Source organism: Neolamprologus multifasciatus, chromosome 15, assembly GCF_963576455.1.
Source record: "Neolamprologus multifasciatus chromosome 15, fNeoMul1.2, whole genome shotgun sequence".
Classification (NCBI taxonomy): domain Eukaryota; kingdom Metazoa; phylum Chordata; class Actinopteri; order Cichliformes; family Cichlidae; genus Neolamprologus; species Neolamprologus multifasciatus.
The window spans coordinates 24,648,335-24,667,499 of record NC_140453.1 but is presented as its reverse complement, the minus strand read 5'-3'; the positions used below and the strand labels follow the sequence as shown (position 1 = coordinate 24,667,499).

Here is a 19,165-nt window from a genome sequence, read left to right as displayed (position 1 = left end):
GCTGTCATTTTTAGCATCTACATGGATGTTAAAATCACCCACAATAATTATTTTATCTGAGCTGAGCACTAAATCAGATATAAAGTCTGAGAAATCAGACAGAAACTCTGTGTAAGGCCCAGGTGGACGATAGATGATAACAAGTAAGACTGGTTTCTGAGTTTTACAGCTGGGGTGGACAATGTTAAGCATCAGGCTTTCAAATGAGTTAAAAGTCTGTCTTGGCCTTTCGTTAATTGATAGGCTGGTGTGAAAAATTGCTGCCACACCGCCCCCTCGGCCTGTGCTTCGAGATTTCTGGTAGTTAGAATGACTCGGGGGTGTTGATTCATTTAAACTAACATAATCATCCTAGTGCAACCAGGTTTCTGTAAGGCAGAGTAAATCAATTTGTTGATCAATTATTAAGTCATGTACTAACATAGACTTGGAGGAGAGAGACCTAATATTTAATAATCCACATTTCACTGTTTTACTCTTTGGTTCAGATGTGGATACTGTATTGTTCTTTCTTTGTAATTGTTTATGTTTAAGTTGTTTGTTGCTGGTTTTTAGTTTGTGTTTTTGGGAGCTGACACAGTCTCAATGGAGATGGGTTTTTTTTTTTTTTTTTGGGGGGGGGGGGGGGGGGTAGCAGGAGGAGAGAAGCTGCAGAGAGGCGTGTAAGACTGCGACTCTGCTTCCTTGTCCCAACTCTGGATAGTCATATTTTGGGGGGTTTAATGAATTTGTCCATATTTCTAGAAATGAGAGTTGCTCCATCCAAAGTGGGATGGATGCCGTCTCTCCTAACAAGACCAGGTTTCCTCCAGAAGTTTGCCAATTATCTATGAAGCCCACATCGTTTCTGGGACACCACTCAGACAGCCAGCAATTTAAGGAGAACATGCGGCTAAACATGTCACTCCTGGACCAGGAGTGACATGTTTTTCTTTTTGCAGCATTTTTCTTTTTGCAAGTGTTTTCTGAAGTTGCAGTCCGTTTGGCCTCTCCGGGCCACCGTATCAATCCCTTTGGGTTGGATTATCATTCGGGATTAATAGAATGTTTAGTTTTTCACTGATTGAATAATTACTTGCAGACATATCAGTATAAAAGAATGTGCTGAGGCAGCTGTAGACACGATGACTGGTACCTGATATCCATCATAGCCACTTCTTAGCTCAGGGCCTGCAAAACAAGCAGCTTCACTCCATCAGTTTTAACCGGTTAGATAGATGCACATTCTCATATAAAGCTCTGTGAACTGCTAGGGAGGCTAAGCTCTTCTGGAAAGTTGGCTGCAGCGAACTGTCTTAATCATTCAATGCTTTGATAAATAATCAAAAGAAGTGTTTCACTGGTGATTGCTCAAGGTGGATAAACACTTTATCAGTCCACAGAATATTTTCCCAGATGTTTGTTGGCAGATATGAGACGAGTCATCGTGATCTTTTTGGTCAGCAGTGGTTTTCTCCTTGAGTTCTCCCGCGGAGGCTATTTTTGGCCAATCTCTTTCTCATTCTTGAATCATGACCTCTGACTTTAACTGAGCCAAGTGAGGCCTGCAGTTGTTCAGATGTTGTTCTGGTTCTCCTGTGACCACCTAGATGAGTCATCCATGTATTCTGTTGAAGTGATTTCTTGAGAGGTCTGGCAGTAATCAGCTCTGGGTGTAGCAGTGAAACTAAACTTTTTCAAAATGTTTTCTTTATTACAGTCAATTCATGAATCATGGGGGGATAACTGCTTTTTTTACATGAGGCAGGAAGGTTTGGATAGCTGTTTTTCCTGAATAAATGAAATCACGATTTAAAAACTGTGTTTGCTCAGGTTATCTTTGTCCAATGTTAAAAAAAAGTTTGATGATCTGAAACATCTAATATATGCAGGTCCCCACCACCACACCACACCACACTACACAAACACACACAATCTCTGTATTTCACTCTGGTCCATTTTGGTAGAAAGACCAAGTGACCAGCTTTCCACCAGCTAACAGCTAAACACTCAACACACACACTCAGTTTTTACCATATTTATTATGAAATGGCGGCGCTGTCCAACTTAGCAGTGCAATACGTGTCAGTACCCAAATGTGCAAAATATTAATACCACTGTGCATCTGCCACAGTAGGCAGGTATCTGGCTAATGGTGTGGTGTGGGGGAGTCTGATGGTTCCGCCGGATCTCACAGTTAGCAGAGCTTAAAAAACATCAAACACAAAAAGCCTTGATGGTGCTGATTTCATTTTGAGGCCGAAGTATACGGAAGACGAGAGTTATAACTACACACAAAAGATATTTTACACTTTTTCTTCTGACCACAGCACTTTTTTTCCCTCGAGGCTGCCAGTGATTACTGGAGAAACCACAGCACTTGTTTCAACTCTTGGCTGCGTTTTTTGCACTTTTGTCCACATTTGTTCCTAGATGGAAGTGAACAATATTACCACACTGACATGGGGCTTCCCTTTTCGTTATAAAAAAATATTAGTCATTAATGTCAGTGTTTTATGAAGAAAGTTCTCCCGGTCCTACATGATTACATCATTTTAATCCGTCGTGGTTTCACTGCCTTTGAAAACAGTTTTTAAAAGTTAGATGTTTCCACGGAAACTCCAGAGAAGCACGAGTGAAACCATAAAAACCAGGGAAGCTATTTGGCCCTCAAGTCCAGCAGCTGAGTTGTACAGCTTGATGCGTCCTTCGACAGAGGGATAAACTTGTTTTCTTTGTGTGATGTATCTTGACACGACTGAAATGTCCAAATCCCCTGGAAGCAAAAGAAACAAGTGTGAAAAGAAGCACTGGAAAAACATTAAACCAAGCGCAAGACTAACAAAACCCTCACCGCTGTTATGTTTGAGGAACCCGTCTTTGATCATCGAGAATCCATCGCCTCCTGTCACCATGTATGACGGCAGCACCACCTTGTAAACCATCTCATTCTCGACGGGTTCATAGACGGGAACGCGGCATTTGGTGCAAAGGATGCTGAGGCTTTTGACGCGATGCTGCGGTGGTTTGGAGAGGTCAAATTCTACACGAATTCCTGTTGGAGGAAACAGAGACACTATCAGTCTGAATCAGATGTACTGTACGGGAAGCCGGAGAGTAAGAACAGAGAACGTTCTCTCCAGCTCCTTATACATGTGGAATATGTATAATGTGGCGAGAGAGTCTTGACACAACAGAGTACTCAGGTTCTCTCTGGTGCTGACTAATTCCTGAGTCAGATAGATCCTGATTGAAACCAACCAGATAATGATATTTTTAAGTTCTTGCCCGGTTTCTAGTACTTGGACAACATTTGAGGCACGCTGTGCTTTTCAACACTGGATTTAAGTAAGTAGGGCACAATCTATCAAATGTAGCTGATGTTCTGTACATCCACGTTATTCATAGCTTCAGATTCTGTTGTGTTGCAAAAGACAAGAATTTGCTTTAAGTTTTCTCAATGAGGCAAATGTTGATGGCACAATCTAAAAACTAAGTAATGACACCATCTACATGTACACTGAGTCTATCTTTCCAGGTCAAACTTTCACAGTTCTTCATCTGAATGAAGAAGACTGTGTAACTTTAAACCAGCATATCAATGATGCAGTAGCTCATGTGGCTCAGGATCCTTTACAATTCACAGGCTTTTATAAAACAACAAATGTGGCCAGTTTGGGTGAGAACCCATTTTTTGGTGAACACTGTATGGAAGTTGATTAGATTCTGACCAATAATATAGTAGCGGGCGCCACTGTGAAATTTGGAGAGATAGTTGCTTTGAAATGGCTTAAGCTCATTGTTCCTTTGGCCCGATGAGCGAAAAACTGTTCTCATAAGCTGAACACAAGCAGGTATTTTAAAAGGGAGAGCAAAACCAAAGCAGCAGGAATGGGTGGGCTGTGGAAATGTTATCTAATGGTTTTATTATCCAAAGCAAACCCAATGTTCCCCCAAAGATTTCTTCCTACTTCAGGGTTTCTCAAAAAAGTTCAGGTTCAACAGATTTAGATGCTTTACTGAACTCTTCCCATCCGGTACCATCGTCATATTAAAAATTGAATCTGTCCAAAATGAGATGCAATTGAACAGACCCAGTTCTGGATGTAAAGAGTAAAAAGAAGGCTTATATAAGTTTAGCTCATCTACTCTTTGTGGTGTACAGAAGTTGTACAAAGATACACAGGAAGATGATGTTGAAGGGGAACATCAGAGAATGTATGGCTTTTATAGTGACATTGAGTAACCTATTGAACCTCATATTGGACTACCTGAAATTATGAAGTGAAAGCGCTGGAGGGCAATGACATAAGTCTTTGTACCAACAAAATCACAATTGTGCACTTCGAAGCTGCACCAGAGTAAAAGTCAGAGGATCACATGGTTCCTCTGGATATCAATTAAAATTGTGTGCCAAAAAAAAAACCCACTGATATTTCTGTATGAACCAAATAACCAGAGTAGATGTAAACGTGCAGATACCGGACACTTGAAGGAACTCTCCGGTGCTCTGGCCGTATCGTTCCACCGAGTGTTCGAAAGCTTTCCTCAGCGTGGAGCCCTTTAGCTCCACCAGGTCAAAGGTTCCGCTAAAGGGTAAGACGGCTATCAGGTCCTCCATTGTGATTGAACCTACAGGAAATCCATCACAGAAAACAGTTTTATAAAATCCTCTTGACACAAATCAGAAACTGCTTTGAAGAAAAATCCCAAGTAGTCAATAACAGGTTGTCCCAATGTTCTGACTCTGCACATGAAATACAGCTCTATGTTTATTTGACTTCACCATTCCTCGTGTGCTCGTCGATAGATGCCCGAACGCCTCCTCCGTTCAAGATGCAGGCGCTGACGTGGTTCCACTGGACATCATTTGAGAAGCTGATGTAGTTGTCAAGCTGAGGAACAGAAACAGGAAGCAGATTTCCTTGGTCACACGTGGATTTATGGCATGTTGCTACAACTTCTCTACCTCTGACAGATGTATATGCTAGCCGTTGTTATAGTGCCTTTATACTGTTTAATTCATAGTTCTGGAACTTTGGAACAGATAGCACTGCCTAAACTGCTAAACTGGAGTTAGTCTGAAGTTTGATTCATGGAGATGATGCTAACCGCTAACCCTCAGCTACAAGCCTCTGAAAGCTAGGAGGAGGAACATAATAGTAATAGTACTTCTACAAAGGCTCACCATGGCGTCGCAGATGAGGTTTCCCAGGTTGCATTCCTTAAAGCGGCAATCCTGAGTCGACCCGTTCAGGAAGACCAGAGTCTTTCCCACCACCTGAGCCGAGTAGTTGGCCAGATTCTTCTTCCATTCCTCCACATCAGCCAGCACCTCCGAATCTGTGCAAGACATTATTCAGTTTTAAAAACAATCAAGCAGTTAACAGTTTTAAATGCCTGCGTTACTGCTTTGACACCAAGCTCCTAATCTACACATCATTTACATAACCCACTCTGTCTGACCGACTAAAATCCACTCCACTCCATCCAAGCTCTCTGCTTCTCTTTTACAATCTTCTGATATAAAAAAATTAACAATCTGATAAAAAAAAAGATGTCTGTTTGCAAAAAGCAGAGCTTTGGTATATGCACATGACAGCAGCTAATTTTATTTGCAAGCATACACAAGGTCATAAAAATACTTCCAGACAGAATCCTCGGGTTAATGACAAGATGGGGACTTTGAGTGTGGATCCTCAGAGGTGGTTGTAGCTCTGGAGGCGGATCAGGCCACCCACTAATGTGAAGGTTGGTGGTGGCCAAAAAGTATCTTTGGGCAAGATACTGCCTGCATTCATTAGACCGTGAGTGTTGGATAGAAAGACATAGAAAAACATGCTACATAAAAACCAGCGCATTTAATAAGTCCTTACTCTCCCCATAATCCACAATTTTCAGCATAGCACGTATAAAAGATGGACGTAGAGACTGGATCTAAACAATTAAGTCAGTATGAAAGTGCCTTTAACCTGGATTCTTGCTAATGATCAGCAGGGGTTGCAAAAGACAAATATAATTGGAAAATGGTCCTTGCCTCCCTTATCTGTGACCTTAAAGACTTTCCTGATGAACTGATGGTATCATATTGTAGCTTCAAATTATACTGAATACTAAAGAAGGTTTGATATTTGATTGCTATGTAAATTACGGCCAACATTACACTAATAAAAGACGGTGGCGACAGTGAGCGCACTCATCTTTTATACGCCTTCTGTAGCACAGTAATAGACATGGGTAGAAGCTACAATTTTAATGCATAACAGCATGTTCTTTTAACATCAACGGCTGTGCAGCTCGGAAGGTGTCCCAGGGGCGTTTGTGCTATTCATGAAATTTAAAACCAGAACCGTAGCACAAAAATGGCAAAAATACATTCAGAGAATGTGAGCTCTAAATGTGACAGCCAATCAGATTTGTCCAATTTGCACCAAGTAGAAGATAAAAGATCCCACAAACTCTCTCAGGGAACATTCAGATTTCAGCTGCTGAGGCAAAACATCCACAAAAGACGCCAGAGATCCCTCATGTGCCCTGTCACCCTGTGACAACTACAATCAGAAATCCTCCAACAGCACAAAGACGGCACTACGAATCTGGTAAAAAACAGAAAATGAAGAACAAAGATGGCAGACTCTGCTTCATTACCCTGTTTGATGCTGCTGTCCAAGAGGATGGGGTTTCCAGTTGACTTCACTACATTCCCAGCATCATCAAAAGAGACCTTCAGATAACCCAGATATTTTCCAAAGGCGTAGGCCTGCACAACAGGAACCTTTCGCCCGTCCTCTGAGGTCACCATGAAGGGATACATACCGGCTGGGACTTCAGTAGAGGGAGGAGTTCCTGGAAAAACAGAGCAGAAAAAACAAAAGATGGAAAGTAAAAAATTATAGGTTTTCTGAATATAAACTTGAATTATTGAAGTTATTGAATATAAACTACACGCAGATTTTTTTTCCTACGACTAAAACATGTTCACCACACTTTTTAAAAAGCAGTAATTCACATCATAAAGTGTAAAAACTGTTGTCAGCTGGTCTTCCATTAATGGTCTAAACATCTCATCACTTAATCACGCGGCGGTTTCTCAGAAATGAAGGATGAAACTGCATCAAATGAGGCTTTCAGAATACCTGGAAGTCTCCAGGAACCCCAAAACATTCTCAGCTCTTTGTGTCAAAGGGCACATTTGAAAAGATTCATCCTCCACGGGAATCTTCCTGGAAGGAAGCCTCAAAACTACAGCACAGAACAGGACTTCTGAAGTCATGTGACCTGGGCAGGCGGCTCAAAGAGCTTCTTCTAGTCTGATATCAACTCAGTTTGATCGGGTAGATTAAACTTGTTTGTGACGTCACTCTGAGACAAAGATGTGAAATCTGCACTTATAAATATTCATTCATTTATTCAATGAAATTCCAAACAGTTCTCTTTTTTTACTCTCCTGTTCTTCAGTAACATCCTTTCACTGCTCTGAGGTCTAATCTGTGCATTTGTGACACTTCCAGGGGAATGTTTTCCATCACGAAGAAGCTAAAGACTAAAAAGAGCAACGTTTAGAATATGCACTAACCAACGCTGATTAATGATGCTTGGCTGTCTAAACACAAGTCCAATTTACTGTGCAGGTTTGCACAACATCAGCACAACAGGAAGACTTCAAGGACTCTCTTCCTTCCTGATCCCCAAATAGTGATGAAGCGCTGCCCAAGCCTCTAAGTGAAGGCAGTTCCACACTGCAGGAAAACATCTCTGTGCAGTTAGAGGTCCAAACCTCGTCCTGCCCATTTACATGCAACTCTCCAGAGTTATTTATAAGAGGCTCACTCGCACAGACAGCCTGTTTACTCCAAAGCGAGCCAGAAGGATGAAGACTCAAAGTTTCCTCCCATGAAGAAACAAAGACATGCCTCACAGAGATGGACTGCGGGAGAATGAAATGCATGAAGCAAGATGTAAATGATTTTGCTCATGAAGATGCATGAAAGAGCAGAGCCACAGCAGCAGATCGAAAAAACAAAACTAAGATTGGTTGGATGAAAAATCAGGTCACTGTTTTTACCGCGTGACCATTAACAGAGCAAAATCAGCGGAGGTATGAGGAGGATTTTACCCATCTAAGGAAAATCTGTTATTTCGCTTATAATGCTAATCAGCATTGTAGGACTTACAACACTGACAGACCACTGAAACAGATTACTTAAAAAAGAAACATAAAACAAGCAAAATAAACTTTATTTAAATGCATTAAATAACCTGCTGTATCAGTTTAAATCGTTAAAAACTGCCTGAGCCTTCAGTAATAGTGTGAGCCCCACAGTGTAGGTGACAGATGTGGCAGATGTGACAGCTTTATCTGCCTTCCTACCTGTATACAGGAACGTGTTGGTGTGTCCGCCGATGACGATGTCGACCCCACGGACCTTCTTGGCGATCATCTGATCTACAGTGAAGCCAGAGTGACCCGAGAGCGATGATCTTATTGATCCCCAGAGTCCGAAGTTTGTCCACCTGTACCTGTAGAGAGGTCACCTCGTCCAGGAACTGCAGGTGAGGTCCTGGGGAGAAACACTGGCACCGGTCAGTTTGTGCATGTCGGTCTGCTTTTCAGCCAAATCCAAAAAACAGCACAGGCACTATTTTCATATTTATATCTGTGATTTATCATAAGTAACAGTTATTTCTGCGGTGACCAACAAACTTCTGTGAAGAGGAAGAAGAACAGAGTATTTCTATGTCCTGTCCTTATTTCAGTGTTCATGCGGGCCTGAAGACCATTTGGTGGCCAACAGACAAGGATGTTTTAACAGCTGTTAGAGAGGTGGAAGAACATATGTCGAGTTAGACAACAAAGTATATTCACCCATTGTAAGGAACAATAAATGTTGTACGTTCCAACACCCGGGACCGGCCGTCGCAGCTCATTCAAACATGGAAGTCTTCAGGAGCCCCAAAACATCGCCAGCAGATCTGCAGTCTTCGTGTCAAAGGCACATCTGAACAAATCTGACCTCCCCGGAAGCTTCCTGGGGAATAATACTCAACTAGCAACACAGAATGGGCCTTCTGAAGTCACGTGACCTGGGCAGATGGATCAACGGTCTTCTTGTCTGGCCACAGCCCCAGCTGGCTTTTTTGGAAACAAAGAGCTTTAAGAAGAACTTCACAGCAACTGTGAAGCATGGCAGTGGAAATGTTCTGCTGTGGGGTTTCGCCACTGCGCCAGGGTGCAGTCATTACCAGAACACATCTAAAATGCATTGTACTTTAGATGTTTTATTTGATGGTTGTTTCCAATCTTGTCCAGTGAAACACTTTGTAACCTTGATTTAAAAGGATCTTAATAAATAAGATGAATGGAGAATTATGGAAAGGCCCAACTCAGAGCTTGGGTTTTAATCCTCATGGAAATGCTGTGGTGTTATTTTCCAAATTAAAGTGTGATCCAGGTTCCTGATACCAGTTACTTCCTTTCACTGGAAAACACTACATCCACATCCATTTGTTCATTAATAAACCATTAAACAGTTTCCATGGGAGTTTTTTCACATTACTGTAAATGTATCAGAAGCTCAGAGGAGCCACTTACCAGGCTTGGAGAGAGCCGGTGTTTCCTGTGTGGTGTACCCCACCACACCCACCTTCTCTCTGCCAATGGTAAATATCTTGTAAGGTAAATAAGTGATCCCAAACGTTGCGTTCAGAGTGTGGTCCGGTTTGATGTTAGCACTGAGAATGGGAAACTTGATCTGTTCCAGGAACGGTTTCATGAGTCCTTCGACTCCGTTATCGAACTCGTGGTTCCCAAAAACCTGAAAAAGAAAACAAGGAATGAAGAGCTTGGAGACAAAGAACGGACTGATCAGCAGAAGTTGGTTGTTACTCAAAACACCCCACCAACCAAGCTCACGCTCTGTCCTTCAGTTTCTTCTGGTTTGGACCACTGTAACTGCCTTCACATCACCCATGGCCATGAAGCCGTCCACTCACCAACTAAAACCGCAGAACCTTCTCAAACATTGCTTTCATATGAAAAACCTTATCTTGCTTTTGAACCTGTTCTGGTTATATAGACAGAATTTCTTCTGAAAACTTAATTATTTTCTTGTTTCAGTGTTTGGGGCTAAAATAAAAATCCTGCTGCAGCTGGATAGTGTAGTGGTAAGAAGCCGGAGGTCAGATTCCCTCCCAGTATACAGTAAGGGTCCTGGCTAGGCCCCCCATGCCAAAACACCAAGCCATGGAATGCCGCGGCTACGTCCGCAGCTCGGACACGACACATTTCACTGCATGTTGTACTCTGTATGATTGCGTACGGGATCTATAAAGCTCCTTTCTTCTTTCTGTGTGCACTTCCTGCACTTCTATAAACTCACCACAGACCTCAAACCTTCATACAAAGAAAATGTTAACCTTGTTAAACTGCCCAGGTGTAGTTTCTGTTTCTGGTGATCAGAGTTGAGGAAACAACTCGGAGACCAAACAGCAGAGTTAGTGGAACAGGCCACATTTAAGCCTGGAGGTGGCTCATCAGCTCACAAGCACTTATTTAGGAGTTTGCCGTGCAGGATTGTACACCTTGAATTTTAATCTTCTTACTCTATTTATATTTATATTTATATTGTATCCCGTTCTTATTTATTTTATCTTTTTACCCAGTATATACTCTTATTAGGTCATATCTCCAGTGTTTCCTCAGAGGGCGCTCTCTGCACCGGGGCTGTGATCGACCGTGGCCGCTGGGGCTCTGGGGGTCCTCTCAGCCTGGCTGGGGGGCTTCTTTGCCTCCCTCCTGCTGTGTGCCCAGCCTGGAGGCTGCGGTCTGTGACCGGCTTCCGGTGCAGACGGCTCCCCTGATAGTGTTCCTCACTTGGCTCATGCGTACCCAGTCCAATTTTACTTTTTAAGTGTGCGTGTGTGTGTGTGTGGAGTGGGGGGGGAGGGGGGGCTGCTTTTAACCATGTAAAGCACTTTGTGCTACATTTTTTTTGTATGAAAAGTGCTTTATAAATAAGATTGATTGATTGAATTCAGCTGCTGAGGTGACACTTAGTGCAGAAACGTCTAGTAAAACACCCTGAAGCCTCTGAAGGTGAACGATGACAGGAGACGGGCTGGAGTTTCCAGGCCAAACCAAAAACCTTTGACTGGGGCAAAGATGACCTTCAAATTTGGATGGTGTGAGTTTCACCAAGCCGCAAATTGTTTTGCCTTATGGAAACTTGCTTTGTTGTGTACTCACAGTGAGGTTATTCATATTGTCACATAAATTAATTAAATGTAATGTGTTTTTATTTTTCATTCATGAACTTTTATTCAGCTGTGTAACATTTACCTCTCTTGGCCGCTAGAAACAAATCCTTCTTTCCACTTTCACAATTTAAAAGACGAAATGTTTAACCCTCTCGAGGCAGGCGTTGCCGATTTGCAACAGTTAAAAACTAACAACCTGATTAGCCCACATACATATTTTCTGAGTTTTTTTTTTACTCAGAAGTACCACTGCAGGACTTGGTTGTGCATTAGCAACAAAAAGTTTAATTTGAGCCTGAGAGGGTTAGACTGGCTGAGCCAATAAAAACGTACTTTTGACCAAAAGTAAATTAAATGGAGACTCTAAACTTGGATCTCTGATTCTATCTGAGAGTTAAAAAGCGAGAGAAGAAGAGAGAAAAAGCTGATCCCTCAATGAATAATTAGATGAATTAAAATCGAGTGCAGCCTTTAAACCTGAACCAATAAATCAAGCCTTTCACTGAGTGCAGTCCTGCGTGTGCCTCTCCCAATTAAAACCAGCACGATGATTGGACCCTATGGAATCAGAACGATGCCACCTTGAAACGAAACCGAAAAAAATATTGAAACCGAAAAAAAATATTGTCACTGAAATAAATGTACTCAGAAATCTTGTATTGAAACCGAAAAAAAAATTGATAGTGAAAAACAATTAATTGAAACTGTAATTATTTTGTTTTCGCTTACAATTTTTTTTTTTTCGGTTTCAATCCATTTTTCGGTTTCAAACCATTTTTTTTTCGGTTTCAAACCACTTTTCAGTTTCAATCTGCTGGCACTGTTTTGGCATCCGGGTGCGCGCTGGGAGGGGGGCGGGGATTCCGGCCCGCATATATTTGCATACATTGTAGAGGCCACTAGTGCTGACCAAGCTGCCATCTTTCTCTCTTCCCGTCTTTCAATGGCTGCTTCAATTTCAGCTTGACCCGCCAAACCGCAAGTAAGTAATCATTTTTTGTCATCTTTCCTTGCTGTCCCACTGGACTGGACATTAGTTTAGTTTTTTTTTTTAGCTACATCTGGTGAAGTTGTGGTAAAGTGCCGGTATTAGCCTATTTGTCATAGCAAGCTAGCCTGAAGCTAATATTTGCTAAATTTAGGTACACCCGTGTCTCTTTAGGAGTTGGAGGCCGGTGTTTTAGGAACGGCACAAGATCTCATCAACAGGCAGTGTTGGGCAGTAACGTAATACATGCACCGGCGTTACGTATTTAAAATACAAAATATGAGTAAACGTATCCGTTACTGTTCAATAGGTGATATTGAGAACACAGTTAGTTTATTGAAATAAATGGATTACATGGCGGTATTTTCCTTTTTCATATGTTAGGCTATGGTCTCTCTATTTTTGGTAATTCCACGCTGGTGGAAACCCAAACAAAACACGCAATAAGAGCCTCTAAAAATTATTATACAAAAATGATTTAATATGAAGGCAATAGCAGAGTGTTACAGGCATCGCCCTAAACAATGTAGCCTCATGGGCAGTGTAGTCCGTGCTGCAGGGAGAATGGACTGCCATACTCGTTATGTGTCTGTGAGCGAGGGAGGGAGAAAAAGGAAAAGTACGAGCTGTCATCGAGCAAAAACGGGAGCTGGAAGCATGTAAATATAATAATAACCACTGCAGCCAAGAAGAGTGCCTGATGAGCCCAGCTGTAAGTAAGCTGTGTTCCTGTTTTCCTCCGAAACAATAAGCAGCCTTTCAACGCCTCTCTCTGTCTCTCGCTAGCAAAGTTGACCCAGACAACAAAGTAAAGCTAGTTTTCAGCTACGAGCCCGACACGATGTATTAGCCAGAGGTCCCTTTACTACGGTTCGGAGCCGCTGACCTGTTTTATATATGCGCTGAATAGTTTTCTACACGAGATCGCTGCAAAAAGTGCAGCCTTACCTAATGTCCACCTACTGTTACTCATTTATATTAAGATTTTAACATCTAGTTGGTATTGGTATGGCGAGTAGCCTTCAGTAAGAGTAATAAATCACACAGCAATAGTACATTCATGTAGTTGTAAAGTATTCAGAATACATTACTTCTATAATCTTTGGTGGAATACATTTTAAAATTAACCTTCCCAACACTGTCAACAGGTTAGCACCTCATACCACAGTGCACCAAAAGCAGTCTCATGAGCGCTGGGAAGGACAAGCCCAGAGCCCAAAACAGACAGTGCAGGAGATGACAAGGTTAGTAATTGTATGGTGAAAATTATACTTCTAGTTATCTTGATTGGCAAAAGAAAAGTAAATACAAAATCTGTTTCTCACATATAGGGCATTCCCAAGATTTTTTTTTTCAAAACTAATTCAATTTCTTTCATTACAGCTGTCCTGTGCCAGATGTTCTGTTGCCCCACAGTGAGAGGCATCATTTCAGAAACACCAGGAAGACTGAAACTCACCGCCGGGATCAAGCAGGGCTCGTGATCTTCACCAGCAGCTCCCTCACAAGAAGGATAAACCCAGCATTTCATGAACACTGATGGAGACCTTTGCTTTGTGTAATGTTAGAAGTACTCAGATAATCCTCAGAGGCTCTGGACTTTTACATAATATCATAGCTTTAAGTCCTGTAGAAAGTTAAATATATGTTGTGCTCTCTGGTTACTCTGGTATGAATGACTCTGAACTACTTTATGATAAATAACACACTATTGTCAAAAAACAGTGAAAGAATTCCAGATCAAGTTTTTAGTTCAAATACAAGTAACAACCTTTGACTTTAATCAGGTTTTATTTAATTGTGTCAGAGAAAACATCATGTGCCCTTCATGTAGCTGAGTACATTCAGTGTTTAAAACAGAAGTTGTGCAGGTCTGAGATCAGCAGTTTTCTGAAACACCAAACTGAGGTCCTGTTAATGCTGATGTATAGTGACACAGTTACAGGAGTGATTAATCCTTTTGACTTTTTGTCTTTAAATTTATCAATAAAACAGCTGCAGCTTTCACTGACAGCACATGTGGTACTTTAACCTTTGTACTGTTTTCTTCAGTTAATTTTGGAGTTACTACAAAGATTGAAGATATAAGATGATCTGTCTGCTGTCACTGGGTGGTGCTGAGGTCTGAATCTGAGGACGGCTCCTGTAATCACAAACAGAACAGAATCATCACAAACTGAAAGATAAAGATTATCTCTCAAATCTGAAATAGAGCTGATCCTTCTGTTCTCACACACTCGGGATCTGAAGTTGTCCAGTCCTACAGTTCTGCCGACAGCTGTTTATTTTTTATTTGTTTTAAAGGCCTTATATACTAACACATTTTCTAATATCATGTTTACCTTTGAGTTGTTGATGCTTTATAAATGGACATCTGCAAAGATGAGATGATGGAGCAGGTTTCAGTCAAGGTTCAGTCTGCTGCTGCATCCTGGTCACAACATACAGAGGTGTTATCAGCTCAGTATTGAACAAGAAATATTAATGTTTCAAATTATTTGTCCTAAAGGATGCAAGCTGTATAGAGTACTGCACATGTGACTTTGTGAACATAATTCATTAAAAATAATTAGGACAGTTTTTTAACCTAAATATTTGTAACAAGCTGAGTAAAAAAAAAATGCTAAAAAAATAATCAGAGGAAAAATGTAACATTTTAACTTAAGCTGACAAGCGGAAGTAGTTGGTTTCAGTACATAAGTATCGGACTTTGCTATTTAATTCGTAGCTATTGACTAATGAGGGGTTACTGAAGTTCCAGGTTTTTAAAAGTTGGCGTTAATGTCGTTCCACATGTGGAAAGCGACAGAAAACATGCTGCTGTTTGCACATATTTAATAATCAGCTCTGCACAGGAGCAGAAGCAGAGTCCAGCCTGTTGCTCTTACAGTATAATACTCATATAAAAGTACAGTAACCGTGGTTAGTCACTGAGCAGCCCGGTGCGTTTCTCTTGATTTCTTTAGTCAGGGTAAATTCATTCACCTGCACCGGTTAGCTAAACGAACTTTACAAAACAAGTTTCCCCAACAGCCAAGTGCTCATCTTAGCTAGCTAGGTCCTTAGCTAGCTAGCTAGCTAGGTAGCTAGCTAAGGACCTAAATTACGGATTAGTTTACAAACACATTTAACTTACCAAAAATAGTGCGGTGGGGTCTCAGGTCCTCCTGTCGGTAGTCCAATTTACTGAAGAAGAATTTACCTCAGGCTGTCACTTTGAAATAGTCGGTAATGTAAACGCTGGACCTCTCAGCATCTGCCATTCCCGAACAGACACGTGCAAGTTTGTCCGTGACCGCAGCCGTGTCGTCAGTGTTTTCTCCAGTCATTGGTCAGTATTATAATATATGCAAATACATGCGGGTCGGAATCCCCGCCCCCCCCCCCCCCCCAGCGCGCCCCCGGACGCCAAAACAGTGCCAGCAGAGTGAAACTGAAAAATGGAATGAAACCGAAAAGTGGATTGAAACCGAAAAAAAATGGATTGAAACCGAAAAATGGTTTGAAACCGAAAAAAATGGATTGAAACTGAAAAAAAAAAAAATTGTAAGCGAAAACAAAAAAATTACAGTTTCAATTAATTGTTTTTTACTATCGAATTTTTTTTTGGTTTCAATACAAGATTTTTCAGTACATTTATTTCAGTTACAATATTTTTTTTCGGTTTCAATATTTTTTTCGGTTTCGTTTCAAGGTGGCATCGTTCTGATCCCAAAGGACCCCACCATCTCTGCAGAGATCAAAATTGTGTTTGAGATGCTTATATTCCTGCTCTTCATCTTCATGCTAACATTTCAATAAAGCCCCTAAAGGCATAAAAGCAATTAGGATCTTGCAGTAATTTATTTGGGTAATTATCAGATCAGACCGTCTGAATGTTGTTCAGACGGTGTTTTGTGCTTTTTTTCTTCAAACTTTGGATCTCATCAGCTCAGAAACATTTTCTAAATTTCAGTCCTCCACTGAACTTCATTAGACCCCCCCCCCCCCCCCCCCCCCCAATCCTTGTTTGTCTGGCACCAGAGAGCAGATGAAGGAGGTGGATGGGGGTCATGTCTGTGTGGGACGGGTAATTACGATCACTACCATAGAGAGTACTCTTTTTACTCAGCATTACTCAGTTAACCCAGCATCTACAGGACCTGAACAGCGGAGCTGGGGAGGACAGGAGGCGCTCCTACCGTGGCGTCGTAGCGCAGCTTGTTCATGAAGTGTGCCGCCTCGGCCCCCTTGTAGAAGTTGAACCACACGGTACCCTGGAACTGGTCCCCGGCGTCCAGGAGCAGCACGTTGTTCTCGGTGCTGCGGATCCTGCTGACCTCCGTGGCTATCCGGGCCACGCCGGCGAAGCACTGCCCGTTAACGCCGCATTTCCCGGAGTTAACGTCGGTCTCCTCCACGCGAGCGTGTACGTCGTTGGTGTGGAGCAGCACCAGGTCCCAGACCGCCGATGAGGACACGGAGAATCCCAGGAGGAGGAGGGGGAGCAGGCGCACCGCTTCCATCGCTGCGCGCAAAAACAGTGCAGGAGGAACCCGGAGCACGACGGCTCCCTCTCCTCCTCCTCCTCCCCCCGCCCTCAGACCCGCTACCTGTTCCCTGTGAGGGGGCAAACAGAGCATGAGAACCTGGAGCAAGTTTTTCATCTTTTTGGAGCTTCGCCTTCTTTGAACTGTGGAGCAGGACACATGCTCGATCCCTGCTTTTTTCTGAACTTTCTTCACATTCGCCTGATGTTTGTTCTGAAACACTCAGTGTGATGTTGAGTTCACGGACTTTGATAAACGTGCTGCATTCACTGTTTGAGAACAACAAACATTTCAGACCCAGTGCCCAGTTTTCTTAAAACGAACAGGTGTTCTGGGAATCCATCCTACCTGACAAACCACCCTACCCGTTGTTTCTACGCATGCGCACAACACGAAATTCAGTGGCGAACCGTCCTACCTTTGTGAATGTGATGTACAAGCATACTTTAACCGCTATAATTAAGTGCCAAATCGTCCTACCTTTGTTAATATGGGCTAGAAGCATACTTTAACAGCTAAAATTAAGTGGGGAACCATCCTACCTTTGTGAATATGAGCTAGAAGCATAATTTTACAGCTAGAATTCAGTGGCAAATCATCTTACCTTTGTTAATAAGAGCTAGACACATACTCTGACCGGTATAAATACGTGCCAAACCATGCTACCTTTCTGAATGTGACCTACAAGCATACTTTAACGGGTAAAATGAAGTGGCAAACCATCCTGGCTTTATGAATGTGAGCTACAAGCATACTCTGATGGGCAAAGTTAAGTGGCAAACCCTCATACCTACTTATATTTGTGCTGGAATGACTCTGTGACAGCAGAAATGTGCATAAACTATACTTACGGTAGGACGTTTTGCCAAAGTAGGAAGACGGCCACTCTCACATAACCTTAAATATAAGGATCAAACCTCCTTTTATCAGTCCTTATTATCCAGTCCCCTGGACACCAAAGTGCTTGCTCATAGGGGGTCATATGATTGTTGGGTTTTTGTCTGTATTATTGTAGGTCTACCTTACAATATAAAGCGCCTTGGGGCGACTGTTATTGTGATTTGGCGCTGTATAAATTAAACTGAAATGAACTGAATAGCGATGTAGCAGAAAGCGGCATCTGGTCAGAAGGACAAACAACCAAATGTGGAAGAGTTTATTTGTCCAAAATGAAACATATCTGCGGTGGTCGGATGTGGGGTGATTGACGGTTATGGCCTCCTGAAATAAAGATGATGGATGATGCAGCACTTTTTTTTTCACCAAGGCTTTTGGAAAGGGAACAGCAGCCGTGGCAGTGAAACAACAATCTAATAATCTCCACATTTATTCTCAAAATGATTTATATCTTGGTTTCATCTGTCCAAAGGATTTTCTGGAGATCTGCACAGCTCTTTAGATGCTTTTTTGTGAACTTTGACCTTCCCACTCCTGAGTGTAACCAGCGGTTTGCACCTTGTTGTAAAGTCTGTGTATTTCATGAAGGCATTTCTTGAATGTAGACTTGGACAGTGATACTCTGGCCCCTCGAGCATCACTTTCGTGGGTTAAAAGTTATTTTTTTAAGCACAGAAATAATTCTGTCATTATGCACGTTTTCAGGCCTTTTGTTGTTGCCGAGCTGCTCAGTGACATTCTGATTTTTCCACCTCTAAAATGTTTCCTTTCTCTCTGGTTTATTTTAAATTTTCAGCCTAATGATGGCCTCCATCAATGCAATGACCTTTCTTTGGAGCTTTTATTTTAGAGTTTCATGGAAAGATACTAAACTGTAATTCCTGAACAGAGATCACAGAGAAATGTGTCATTGTTCCAAAACTCATTGCCCTGTCTGTACGGTAGTTCCAATGAATGAATGAATGAATAATCCTGCATTCAGTGCGTTGGAGAGCTACAAAAAGAAAATACAAAGAGAGGTGAGAAATTTCACTGTGGTGAGATTTCCGGTTTACAGACCAAGTGTGCAAACCCTGGTGGACAGAAAAGTTCCTTCTTAAGCAAGAGTGTAATCGGTCCGACAGAGCTCAGTTTGATCTTGTAGCGCATTCCCCCATTCATAAAAAAACCCTGAGACTTCAAAAAAGACACCAAGATTAGTTTTTATTCCACATCTGACTTCATCTTAAAACCCACCATCATATTAGAAAACTTCATTTATACAGCTCTCCCCGCAGCACCCCTACCTGAAGCATGTTCCAATGGGACCTGCAGAGCTGAAAGATGTGCTAAAAAACTGCAGTTCCTCTAATGTCCACTAGTGTCCTCTAAATATCCAGATTTACAGCAGAAAGAAACCTGTTCAATAAAGGTGGCCATCACAGAAAGTACATCCAGCCATCTTTTGGATCAGCCAATCCGATTTGGAGAAAACCATCTGAAATCCTTACAGGTGTAAAGAGAATCTTCACTTTTA

General features: G+C 41.9%; 1 protein-coding gene and 1 long non-coding RNA gene across 2 annotated transcripts; one reads left to right on the top strand and one right to left on the bottom strand.

Moving 5' to 3' along the window:
- Positions 1-2,211: 2,211 nt before the first annotated feature.
- Positions 2,212-17,074, bottom strand: nt5e (5'-nucleotidase, ecto (CD73)). Its single transcript, XM_085133627.1, is given in 10 exon segments — positions 2,212-2,755; positions 2,834-3,034; positions 4,462-4,611; positions 4,766-4,874; positions 5,168-5,322; positions 6,628-6,825; positions 8,351-8,447; positions 8,449-8,540; positions 9,572-9,794; positions 16,405-17,074. Coding segments are annotated over 10 exon segments (1,866 nt in total). The 5' UTR covers positions 16,870-17,074; the 3' UTR covers positions 2,212-2,579.
- LOC146502157 (uncharacterized) lies at positions 11,788-14,655 on the top strand. The gene is made up of 2 exons (XR_014869517.1): positions 11,788-13,467; positions 13,607-14,655. It is a non-coding gene; the product is annotated as an uncharacterized LOC146502157 (long non-coding RNA).
- Positions 17,075-19,165: the final 2,091 nt, after the last annotated feature.